Genomic DNA, 13,742 nt, shown 5'->3' with positions numbered 1-13,742 from the left:
CTTGACGGAGGCTTGATGTCGAAACGCGTCAAAGGTTGTTTTAGTTCTAACATGCTTATGCCTTTACAACAAAGGCTTTTGTAATGTTTCTCTAATTTCTTCTGTTTTCCATCTGTTTTTGTAAGAGGCAGTGAAGTTTGTGGCTGATCCTAAAACTTTTGTTTGCCTCATTCATAACTAGTATTACGTAAATGGGTTGCCCTCACCAATCACAAGCCAATGTACTTCCCCCCCCCCCCCCCCCCCCCCCCTTTACTTCAGTAGACAGAGGCACTGACTAATCCCTCTTTAGCTTTCAGAAAGTGAGAGCTGTTTCCAATAAATCAAGTTTGGAATTAAGTTGAACTCCCATTTTTTTGTTGGAAATTCTAAAAAGTAATGACATGTTTAGAAAATGTAATTCTGCCTGACTTTGAGCCTGCTTTTATAACCACAAAGTGTAGTTTTTGGAAATTCCTTTTAATTGATAACTAGCCCCCCAAAAAACCCTCAAAGTTACCAGGAAGCAAAGCTTCCAAAGAAAGACAGACACCTCTCTGTGTTCGTCTGAACGTGTGAAAAGGCCCCCACCGTTTAACACCTGCCCCTCCATGAGATGTTCAAGTAAACAGTTTATAAGTGTTTCGGAATATTTGTTGCATCATGCTGACCACTGTGTATTTACATGTAAGTTTTCAGGTCACATCCTTAATGTGAGCGACTGAGCTCCAGCAGGTTAGAAAAAGAACATTTATTATTACTCTGAGTATTAGCCAACAAAGAGGAGCTCAGATCGCGCAGGGAGCAGCCTTGACGGCCCTTTCTTTGAAGCGTCTGATCGGGTCAGAGGTCAGATTTCTTCCCACACTCTCTTCACTTCATCTCCCACACACATGTACGTTCTCGTATCTGATCGATTCAGTGGCACGAATCTTTCATCAATGCTGAATCGGCATTATCACACCCCTCCTACGCACTGCACTGTACATTGTACAGTATGTTCGCACAGTGACACACAAACAAACACAAGAAAAAGGAAACAAAACTAAATGTAAAAGATGTTGGAGAACATGTTTTTAGACACGCAGAGACAAAAGCAAACACGGGACCTAATTTCAAAGACTTGAAATGATTGAGAAACCCTGTTTGAGTTTGTGCACTCGTGTGCAGTTGTTCACACGTCTGCTTTACTACATGGGACCGTGAGTGAGAGGTGTTGCAGTCTGACACGGGCCTTTGACACAAAAAACATTAGCACAATTGAAATGTGAGACAGTACAAGTGTGAAAAAGGAAGCGATACATGAATCTAAACTGTCGAGAAGTTCAGGATACGCTTGTGTGTAGAAAGAAAGAAGTCAAAGCAGAGCTGGTGCTGAGAGTAACCTAAGAGTTGTCCTTTTATTGTCATTTTTGCGATATCATTATACGACATGCTACTCCCACCATGCCAGTAAGTAACCTGATGATTGTTATTTTCCTACCAATGCACTAAATGTATTTATATGCTTGCAGGAGATTTTAAATGACCTTGAATCATTTTAAAGTTAACTTCAGGTTCCACTGACTTTTACCACAAAGAAGGATGTTGTTTGTTCTAAGGTGGGGGATGTGTGGGGGGGGGGGGGGCCTGATGGGTCGATGCCCCACTCTTTGTGAGTCACAGCAGAGTTGGTGGAAAACTAGGTGGGCTGGTCTCAAAAGCCAACTAACCAGTGGAAGTTCTGACTTATTTTCAGCCTTTCTTGAAATTGTGAGCTTCCTTGAAATGGGGTCCCTGACTTTTATTTTTTAATTATTTTGGGGTGATAAACTTGTAGCAGTATGTCGTGGGTTTAAACTTGTGTGAAGGAGCAGTAAGCAGATATCATGTGAAGAGGTGCAGAATAGGATTGTAGTTCAGAGGTAAAACAATCTGCTGATATTAGTACAAAATAATATGCAGTGTTCTTCTAACACAAAACCAAGACACACACATAAGTGGGACGGCTCACTTAAGTGAGTGCACGAGTGTGACGGGGAACGTACTTTGACAGCATGTTTAATTGCTGTGTAGGCAGGATACCTAAGTGTTTTTCTTTTCTTTTTTGTGTGCTGGTGTTGCAGCGAAAGTTCATATGTGTTGGTTTCAAATACGATGTTTTATCTGCCACGATCTCTGTGGAGGAATAAGCTGAGTCAAGTTCTGATCAAGAGGTTAAAATTGGTTATCGGAGATGTTTTATGAGATCTGAGGCTGGCAACAATCCGGCACCTTACAATAAAATGTCCTCGTTTCGTTTGTATCTTTGGAAGAGTGGAAGGTGTTCAAGCTGACTGAACATTTCCCCTCATGACTTTCTTTAAACTTTTAATATAGTTGAAAACTTAAAAACATATTTTTTCCAAAAATTCACATTAGAGATTATAACTTTTTTTTGTTTTTTGTTTTTTGTATAGTCACAGACGCTATTTCATAGTTTATTTTTAAAGCTTAATTTAACTCTCTCAAGTGCCTTGGACAACCTGAATAGAGTAGTTTTACAAAAGATATTAAAAGGTTAATAACAGAGACATATACACAGGATAGAGGGGCAAGTTGTTTCAAGTATTTAAGTTTTGCAGAACATGCAAAGCTTTTCATTAAATATGCAGAACATCAGCATTTTTACATAGATTTAAATGTGCTCGTCAAAGTTAGTGCAAGTCTAATATCCTGTGGAAGTTTGTCATAGCTCTTGCAGCTTCACATTACTTATTGCATTTATGAAACTAAATTCAACCTTTTAAAATGGCAGCCTTGATACACGAAAATGACTCACACTGTTGAATAAACTGATTATCTCAACAGATCTCAAATCTGATTTCAGGGTTTCACGTCTCCCCAATCTTGCAATTAACATTTTTATCTACCGCTGTCAGTGCTGAAATGATTGAATTTCAGGTCAAGACTGAGGAGTTTACAAAAATTGGTTAGACATTTGAGATAAGCTGTGTGTTATTAGATTTGAGGGCAGCTTGCACCAGCAGTGACTAACTATTATAGTTTCTTCAGATCTGAACAAAGTCCTCCTACAAATCTATGTTTCTCTGCTTTTAACCACAAACACTAAATATCCCTCTTTATCTCATCTAAGCTTTCAAATACATGCTTGAAGATGCACAGAGATTATTTCTTATATCTACTTGTTTAATGTTTCCCCTGACAGTCATTTCGATTGTGGGACGAGTTGACTCAAAGTCAGCCTGTTGCCATGGTGGGAAGACAAAGAAGCATGTAAACCAAACACCCTTGTTTACGCTTCTTGAAATGGAGTTGCTCCATCAGTGCAGCCCCTGAGAGAGTCATGACACATCTTGAGACATAAAATCACACTAACGCATGAGTGTGATTTTATGCACTTCAAATTATGCGCCGTGACATGCATTCTAAAAATATAAGCCGATAAGCCTCTCAATTATCCGGCCTGATTTGTGACGCTTTGTCAGCGCTGAGGATCAGTGTGGATTTGTGATGCAGTTGTATACATCGAATAATATTTAAAAAATACTTTGTAATACGTTAACATTCCACCATCATTGTAATATGCTGTAATGACAATTATTATGATAATGACATAATTGCCTCCCTTCCTCCAGGGTGAATTTAGCTCTGGCCTACACAGAGTTAACGGAGGAGCTGGGACGCCTCCAGACGCTGAGCTCCAAGCAGACGGAGATCCTGAGGAAAGCGTCACAGGAGCAGGCTAGTCCAGGTTAGCATGCAAAATACTGTTTATCAAACATGTAGGACTCCTGGGTCACTATCACCACAGTCCCTCAGGAGTTGAGGAAGTATTTAGTACCTTCACTTTACCACACTGCAAAAATACTTCATTACAAGAAAGTCCCACATTTATAAAAAAGAAAATATTCAAGACTATCTATCAAAAGTAAAAAGTACTCAATGCAGAAAAAAGGACGCCGCGAGTGTTATACTATTATATTATTGAATTATTAATACTGTCCACGTACAGTTGTACTGCAGTAGTTGGTGGAAGTAGAACAAATGTTAGCAGCTTTACATTTCAACCCATTTATGAGCTCATCAGATATTTTGTGTGTGAAATCTTAATTTTTCAAATAAATATAGTGGAGTAAAAACTACAATATTTCCCTCTGAAATGTAGTGCAGTGGAGGTACTATAAAGTAGCATGACATTGAAATACTTTGTAATGTACAAGCACCTCAAATTAAGTACTGTATTTAAATAAATGTTCTTAGCTACATTCCACCACTAAGTTACTAAGATGATAACTTGACAACCAAATTTATACGCATTATTTAGAAATTGAGCGTAAAGTATTTGAATTGTTTTAGATAGATGGTGGCACTTTGTCAAATTAAATGTAATTTAAATAAAATACTACTGCTAACACATTACTGTTGGTCATGTTTAGCTGTGCCTTTTTATGACATACAAAAGAAATGATGGTTATGATTTGTTGCTTAATTTTCTCTCACTTAAATAAAGATATAAACTCACACAGACGTTGTAGAGTCCAACGTACAAGTGCTAAACAGTAGCAACACCTTTCCCTTCCGTCATAGACATAGCTAATGTCTCACGACTGTGCATCTACTATCTACCACACACCAAAAGGCACCATGTGCATTGCCTTCACTGAGCTGTAGACAGTACAAACTGGAAAATTATGTTGCATAAATCAATGAATAACGTGGGGAAACACAGAAAACCCCAAACTGCACTTAATTTTTCCCTACGGTCGTGGTTTGTGACTTGAATGGTACTTCTGCTCAATTAGTTACAGGATGGTGCAAGTGATATGAATGCCACTTGGCTAACTTTAACAACAAAACAAACATTTTTTGTGAATTGTGGAAGTAATCACACTTGGGAATTTGTGTGGCGCTACAAAAGCTCTCCGGGGTGTTATACTGTAAGAGTAAGCACAAACCTGAAGCGTCCCATTGTTTCATTCAGAGGTTGCAAGAATGCCTCAGAGCACAAACACCCCCTCCCTTTTTAACACCTCCAACAACCGGTCATAAATGATGCTTCCTCTTTGATATGGGAAGTGGAGATGAAGTGGTGACTACATGGCTGACTCATCAACAGGTCTTAGTTACTTACTTACAAGAAACTGTACAGATCTAAATCTTTTTATGAATGCATAGAGGAACATAATGTACATCTCTATTAACCGAATATCCTGATGCAGCTTGTATAGGAATGCAACAAAAAATAAACGCCAACTATTTTTGATATTAGATTCATTGTTAAAGTACATTTTCATGCAAAATTGTTGGAACATTTTGTTTTCAGGCCTCAAATATGATTTTCTCTGTTTTATATCAAATTAAAGTGAATATTCTGGGTTTTGGACTGACAAAACTTGACATTTAGGTCCAATTCAAATCTGACCCCTCGACCCTCCCACAGTCACACTCACAGCTGAATGAGGCTCCCTACTTTAAGCTGTAGGGTGTAAATACAGCGGCACGCCGTCGTAACTTCTCGTTACTATAGTTTTGTTTCAGCATCTCTTGGAAAAAAATATGAATAACAATAAAACTCCAAAAAACATTTAATGACTCTTTTTTTTTTGCAAGTCCTGTAAAGTCCCTGTAAATATATAAAACTATACAATAAAATGAACAAGTCGTACGTTTTCTAGACTCGACACGGGTATAGTTGGTCCTAAGTAAAAAAGTTAAATTACAATGTAACCTTTAAGTTGTTAACATATGACAATATTAAATGTCTATTTTAGTTTGCGCAGGAACTATTTGTACATTTTATTCAAAATGGGCCTTAAAGACATCTCCTTGGACTTTGAGAAACTGGGATTGACATTTTCACTATTTTCTAGCAAATGATTGGATAATTTAAAAAAAAGAAATCTGCAGATTAATGGATAATGAAAATAAAAAGTTGCAGTTACAGTTAACTGGAGTAAAGGGTCGGACCAAAAGCACACAACAATATATGCACACAGGTGTCCACATACTATTGGACATTTAGTTGCCAAACATTCTTTTCAAATGTGTTTTTTTTAACGCACTTCTTTTTCTTCCCTCAGTCCAGCGTCACTCTCCCATCCACCACCAGCGCCACTCTCCAGTATCTCAGCGCCACTCGCCCATCTCACAGCGCCACTCTCCGGTCCCGCCTCCACCACACCACTCCCCAATCCAACAGAGACGTTCCCCGGTGCTGCAGCGCCTCTCCCCAGACATGCACCGCCGCTCCCCCCTGCTGGACGTCAATGATGGACCCGCCTCTTACTCCTGCCGGCCACCCAGCCAGCACCTGAGGGCCAGTTTCCAGGGCCGGCGCAGTTACTCCGAGGTTGCGGACCCCTCTGCTTACCAGTGCCCTCCCCGCTTCTCCCTGGACCCCGTCTCCACCCTGCCAAAGCCTCGGCCCTACATTGACAGCTACGTAAAACAGCAGCCGCAACATGTGGGCTCTCCTCATGGTGGACTGCAGCACAGAGGCTCCCCGTCTCACCATCAAGGTGGTGCAGGAGGGGACGGGGGCCTCGGGGAGAGCTCCATGCGCCACTCCAGAGAGATGCCATTCCCACTGTCTGAGGTGGCCCACCTGCATTTTGAGCCCCCTCCACCTTCCACACCGGCCCCCCAGCCCCCACAGTCCTCTGAAGATGAGGAGGAGTGGAACTGCCCGCATAACATCAGCCCACCGCGGACGCTTGGCGTGCTCTCTTCTGCAGTGCCCAGTGGCGTCATGAGAGGCCCAGCGTCCTGCTCAGTCTTCCCCATCCCTCAGAGGTCTAACACCCTCAGCTGCCACCCGCAGCCCGGGTACATGTCAGCAGAGCATGCTCAGTCCTGGCCCTCAATCAATGTGAGTGTAAAACACGATTACATCTATGTTAAAGAGTGATACACGTTTGAGTGAATTTGAAACCAAGAAGTTGCAGCAGTGAAACATTATCATAAGTGTCACTTTGTCACAACTGTAGTTACTGTGGGAGTGCTGAGCTGGTTCAAAGAAAATAACTTGTTTTCAACACCAGGACTCTTTCCAATGACTCTTTTTCATACTGAATGTCACGGTCATCTAAGAGAAATCTCTGTCTTTATTATGTATCTTCATAGTTCCTTTAAAATAATTACTAAACAGAGATACAGTCATTTCCTTCCTTTCTGAGATTGAGGTGAGATGTTTGATATAGCGTGTTAACCCTAGCTCAGCATAAAGGAGAAACAGCTCTGTACACAGTGAAAATATACAACATCTCTAAAACCTAAAGACTAAATAACACATTGTATCTCGTCTGTACAGCACATGAACAGAAAAACAACTATTGTGGTTTTAGAGCGAGTTAGTGTTTCTTGACAAACAACAGCTGGGTGAAAATATTGTGCACAGCTTCTTCACAGTGAGGTTGCAAGCTTTGGTACCATCGTGTCAGTACAGAGACCGAAACTGTCAATCAATGCTAGAGGCAGAGACGGCACAAAGAAGTCCAGGATATACTTGTAACTCTTGTTCGTCAAGGAATAACTCCAACTCTAACTTAAACAAGAAATACATGTTGTGTAAATTAAACAGCTGTAGGGGTGTTCTTTAAACTGCTGGCAGAGCCAGGTTAGCTGCTCCTCCCTGCTTTCAGTCTTTAAGTGAAGCAAAACTATCCTGGCAAAAACAATACAGCATCAGTTGTCTGAATATTTTTAAGAATTCTAAATTCATTTCTCTTTTAAAAAAGGTGTACTTGCATTGTTATGCTGTTATATAATTATTATATCAGTTGCATAAAATGGTTTTAAAATGATAATAATATTGTTAATTGCAATTATTTCTTGGACAATATCTCATCCAACAAAATGAGTAATCGTAACAGGTCTAGTTTATTTTAACCATTATAATGAAGATCCCCTAACCTTAATGAAAATTAGAATCTTATTCTAATTAAGTTGTTTTTTTGCGGCTTAACCTAACCAAAGCTCAACTTTAAGCTTTGTCATGATACAAGATTTTTGTAACGATGACTTCAAAAGTCTTGGAAGGCACTGACAAATGATGTCGTCCTGCTTAAACATTTCTATCTGTCGTTGTGGAGGACAATTCAAATTGATGCAGGGACAGGACACTGCTATCAAGCTTCCTATAATTATTCTTCTCTCTGAACTGAACTGGATTACACAATGAATAAGTGCTTAGATGAGAGCTTTTACCTGGATTTACTACAAATTGGTCTACCTCATGGCAGAACCTGTCGTGTAAGTCTGAAGTGGTCACTCACCAAGTAGTGATATGATTGTATGGCCTCCCACAGAATGACTAATACAGTGAAGCGAAGTAAATTGGGATTCATCCTGATGTCTAATACCTGTGTGTGTGTGTGTGTGTGTGTGTGTGTGTGTGTGTGTGTGTGTGTGTGTGTGTGTGTGTGTGCGTGTGCGCGTGCGCGTGCACGTGCGCGTGTGCGTGTGCGTGTGTGTGTCCCTGCAGCTCTGGATGGAGACGGAGGAGAGCGACATGAGGAGCTGCCCTCTCTGCCAGCTGATATTCCCTGTTGGTTACCCTGACGATGCCCTCATCAAGCACATTGACTCCCACCTGGAGAACAGCAAGATCTGATTGCCATGGCAACCAACCCGCGCACACATCTGCGCTTTCCTCTTATAGATTATGTGCGATGATTGGCAGACCCGGCCAAATGGAAAGTCAAAACGTAGAATCACCAGTTAGCTATGTGCGATAATCTATAGGTAGGGATGCAAAATGGGCGCAGGGGCCTGTTATATTTGGGAAGTACTTCAACACGGGTCTGTCCACATGCAGAGTCCTGTACTGACCACCTTTAAGACAGCTCTGCCTGTATAATCACTGGTTCTGGTTGCTGCTGTTTTGTTATGAGTCTTGTTGTGCGGTTTCAGACAGTTTCAGGTATCGTGTTGTTTTTCGCTTCACAGTGTAGTACACTTTGATTTAGCAAAGTAAGCCAAAGACGATGTACGAGAGGCACGCTGGCAGGTACAGGGGGCTCTGCATGTCAAAGAGTTAGTTTCAGTGTTCATCAGGGAGATCTGAGGCGTCTTTTCTACTGTTATCACCACTTAGCTTTAAATACTGTACACGTGCTTGGACATTTTCTATCTCACACACACACACATAATACAGTATATATTGCAGAGGAGTATGTGCAGTAAGTGCGCAGGACAGTGATCTGGTGGAAGCTGGCTTGTTGGAATGATCCGACAGATGCATGATTAGTCATAGAGTGAAGATGTTTTAATGCTGAAATGAGGAAGTGAAGTGATTGATTGGTTTCTTTCACTTCTCTAAAACAAAGTTTCCATGGCAGTTAAGAAAGTATAAAACATTCCAGTCCCACATTTCATTTACTGACAAATCAAGCTGGGGAATATGAATGTGAAAGTATGTTTGGATCGGACTGGCAGCGGTTTTAACCCGAACAGAGTTACGATGATGCCCTGCAGGGCGGGGCACTGGTGTTGATGCGTCAGAATATACCTTAATGCTTGTGGCTTGTTCAAAATTCTAATTATCTCAGCGCTTCAAGTTGACTTAGCCTGTACAATGTATCCGTTTTCAGTCCCCGTATATATTTTCCATGTATAATTTACTATTTATATCGTCTATCTGTCTATCTAAGGCAAAAAAATATGAATATATATTTTTGCAAATATTAATTCACCACATGTCTCATGTTGGTGTTTCTCCCATGTGCTTGCACACTGCTGTATATAAAAAAAGAAGACGCAAATCAAAATCCCACCGCATGGGATACTTTTCTGTACAAAGAAGTGATCAAATGGGATTCTCCTTGGTCTTCCTAAAGATCTGACCTTCAAAACAGTTTGATGTCACGACTGCCCAGACCACCCAACAAAAAACAACAACAAGAAAAAAAGAAGATACACACACAGCCGGCTGCATGAGATCAAGACTTCTGACCTGCTTCAAGGAAAAAGTGGCAGACTTTTTAAGTGTACTGTATTTCTATCTCGGAGATCTAAAACCAGAAACTTCATCTCCAATCAGCAAAGTTATCTCTGCAGGGTTTCAGCAATGACAATACTCTTCTTTTGATACATGGGTTTAATTTTTATCACAAGTGGAATCTGCCGATATCTGCTTGTGGGACTTGAACTTCTTTTTGAGGAAAAGAAAAGAAAAAAACAAAAGTTACACTGATGTCAGCTTATCTGAGGCTTTCAGTTCCATGTGCAGTTTCTAATGAAGGGGATGTCCCAACAAACCCACCCATGCATTTACTCTTGTTTGAAGTTACTGAAGAGATGAATTATGACAGATTAGAGCACATAGGGCAGAGATTATGGCAGCAGGATAATGTAAGTCCTAAGGTCAAGTCCTGCCTACTGAAATACTCTTGAGCCACACACTGAATCCCTAACACGCTCTGGAAGCTTTGCTCCAGGCTACGACTTTCCTAAGATGTTTAAAGAAAAGGGAGGTTTCCAACCGGGGTCAAGAATGATCAGACTAAAGGATAACTCTGGTTTATTACCACTTGGTTATGATAACATACTCACCTTGTTGATTGCTGAGATCTGTTGTTAGCTCATTAGCTTAGCCCATCTCTGACAGTCCACACTGAAAACAGATATTTGTACCATCAACTCTCATAGGTGTCTGCAAACCTCGTCTCTTTTGCAGAGCAGTTTTTACTCCGACAGGAAAGTGAAGGGTGCAACACAGCTTCTAACTATGATAGCTTCCTCCATTTTATTCACTTTTAAGGCCCTAAAAAAGTGGTTTTCTGCAGTAGGTTATATTACAGTAGAGGTGCCTCACCTGAAATAAAGACTGAAGCTGCTCTCACAGGATCAGCTGCTCTGCCATTGTTTCTCTATGGGGAGAGCGGTGCCGCCCAACTAGGTGTAAGTGCTACCCATGGCGTGGTGCACCACTCAGAATTGCCATCGAGCTCTGCGCTCAAAGTTCAAATTATTCCAACTTTTGAAACACTTGCCGCTGATCTTTCAAAGCCCCACCAATGAGATAACAGCTTAACGTGATGTAGCCAGCAGAGACACAGGCAAGCAGGAGAGGTAACCATAGAAACAAATCAGCCCCGCAGACTACATCAGGGTGAGTGAAGAGAACATTTCCCATCATGTGAAAACAGCTTAACTAACGTCAGAAGAAATGATTACACTTTTATGAAACATAAAACAAGCAGAGGCCACGACCTTTAGGACTGAGCCTAGTAACCAAATGGATAACGAGACGAGGTGCGTCAGGGTTTGTTGGATTCTGCTTAGCACGTGACATCGATTGATTGATCCCATCATTACTTTTGCGTTCCAGCAATCAAATCGGAAAGCATGTTGCAATGTGTAATAAAATAAACAGAGTTTTCTCAAATGGGAAATACACCTACAAACTCCTCTAACCACATCCTGGGGAAACCCTGAAAGAGAGTCAGAATTTCACAAGAAATACAGTGAAATACTGGGAAACTTGATCTGGATAAACAATTGGTTCTTTACAATCTGTCTGATCACCTCACTGCTTGTGTTTTTTTGTCCCATCAGATTACATTTTTAGCTCAGAGATTTCAGCAGTTCACTCGGTGATTATTGTAACTGATGGAACCAAAGGGAAGTAAACTGGAATGATCCTTTAAAGAACTTCATCCTGAGGTGTACAATAAAAACTACAAGGCTGATCGGAGATACTTGATCATTAAATTGAAGAGGGCTTTAATGACTCCCAGTTATTCTATACTGTATGTATGTACCTATATCACTCTGTGTAAAAATAATATTTAAAGTTGTGTACAGACAGGTATTTTGCAAGTGTGTAAGGCTAATGCAACGTGTACTCTATTATTCAACAACTTCAAATTGAAGTGTCTGTAAATCAAAATATATAATCCTAGCCGCCAACACCACACTATCCAACACCTTTCCTCTTTTACTCACTATGTAGTAATATGTCCTCTAGTAGTCAACTAATATCCAACTACAGCCTACAGACAAGAATCTGTTTTTATCAGCTGTGGGATGTGCGGTAGTGTTCAGGCATCCAATGATCTGAAGTACACTAGGTTTAAAGAAGGATCAAAAAACAATGTTTATCTGAACATTTTATTTCCTCTGTGTTCCTGTAACAACGATTTCATTTCATTATTTCGAAAATGTAAAGTATTGTTTTCCCAAGATAATGAGATATAGGCCTGGGCTTGTTACGTTTGATTTATGTAACATTGTTTTCTTGTGATCTCATTAATTATGTCATTATCTCATATCAAGAAAATTATACCGGCTATCTCTGGAAAACAACATTTGTTATTACAAGATAATGACAAATACATTTTTTTTTTACTGGGAAACAGAGCAAATAAAATGATTGAACCATGGACGTTTAGGCTTCCTTAGTTATGAAGAAAAGTCTCTGATGCATATTCTTCTGATTTATCATGCAGCACAGAAAGATCAAAATGTGTCTCACTGACGATGATGTAATGTTGCATCATAATCCACAGTTTAAACTGCATTTGGAAGCTTTAAGATAACTATGTTTTGAATTTTACGTCAGACTGCACCATTGTTTCATAAAGGAAATGTTTAAGTGCAGCAGTACTTTTTTTCTCCCCATCAGTGGACCCAAGTTGGCTCACAATCAAAGACAACAAATGATTTCCTGTATTTTGAAAAACAGAAGACATTACCAAGGTTAGGGTGCTTCTTGTTCGTGTCAGTGTGTGGGGAGATGCTGCATTGTGGTCAATGGTGCTGGATGTTTGCAAACCACAACCTTTTGGCCAACAGCAGCAATGCAGAGTGATCACGCCCCCATACGAGCTCACAGTGTGCTGCACACTGATGTTTGTGCTGCAACACATCCGCACATACAGAAACTGTGCTGAGGTCCATCACAAAAAGATTAGAATCTCTAGTTCAGGTTTAAGATTTTTCTTTTGTGGCCGCCGACTGTCAAGATCTCATCTGTTTTTCTTCTTTTTTGTGTCCTAACAGCAACCTTGGTTTACTCAGGAGATTAACAGAGACACAGCCAGCAGAGGAAACATCAGATCTGTCAGCCTAAAAATCAAATGCATTTTTCTTTATCATGAAATTTCACTCAAAAGATGTCCCTCAGATTTACTCAGGAGGCAAACGGCTAGGTCCAACAAAGAGTAACAGTAAAAAAAACAAAAGCCTGATTTTTCATTCTTGTATAGCTCCTCTCTCTTGTAAGTAGCTATGTGAGTCAGGTTGTTCTCCTGGGTAACACTAAGCGCACGCGAAGACATCAGCACTAATGAACTCTCCACAACACTAATGAGAAGTAATGTCTGCTCTACAACATTTGTGCGGTGGAACAACACTGCTGGCATTCAAAGACTTTTACGAGTGTGATAAACAAAAAGGAGAGCAGCAACAGAGGTATATAAAGTGTCACTTTTTCTTTCTCTCTTTGTCTGTAAATATTCTAATAAATAAACTGGAACATGCACTGAAATAATGTAGCAACTGGTGTCTTTATGCACACATGATGATGTCATTTGCTCTCGAGAGCTTGTGATGCACATGAATAGAAAACATTTTAGGAGTTACACAGTTTGTGTTGAGAGAATTTTAAAAGCACAGATCAGGGGGGAAATTTGTCAAGATACATATTTTTAAAACACTTTTAGAAGCATAACTATGTCTTCGAATTACCTTAACTAAAACATAACTTCTGCTTGTATATTTAAATATTTAAGTCTATGTTTAGTCTGTGTGCTGCATCCTTAAAAATGCTTCTTGATGCA

General features: G+C 40.2%; 1 protein-coding gene across 1 annotated transcript in view; it reads left to right on the top strand.

Moving 5' to 3' along the window:
- tbkbp1 (TBK1 binding protein 1) overlaps nucleotides 1-13,450 on the top strand; it is a 59,402-nt gene extending 45,952 nt beyond the window's left edge. The window contains exons 8-10 of the mRNA XM_029456334.1: nucleotides 3,597-3,712; nucleotides 6,042-6,829; nucleotides 8,444-13,450. Coding sequence (XP_029312194.1) covers nucleotides 3,597-3,712; nucleotides 6,042-6,829; nucleotides 8,444-8,572 — 1,033 coding nt within the window. The 3' untranslated portion in view covers nucleotides 8,573-13,450. The remainder of the gene's footprint in view (nucleotides 1-3,596; nucleotides 3,713-6,041; nucleotides 6,830-8,443) is intronic.
- The last annotated feature ends 292 nt before the right edge of the window (nucleotides 13,451-13,742 follow it).

Source organism: Cottoperca gobio, chromosome 19, assembly GCF_900634415.1.
Source record: "Cottoperca gobio chromosome 19, fCotGob3.1, whole genome shotgun sequence".
Taxonomy (NCBI): Eukaryota; Metazoa; Chordata; class Actinopteri; order Perciformes; family Bovichtidae; genus Cottoperca; species Cottoperca gobio.
This window is presented reverse-complemented; position numbering and strand designations above follow the sequence as displayed.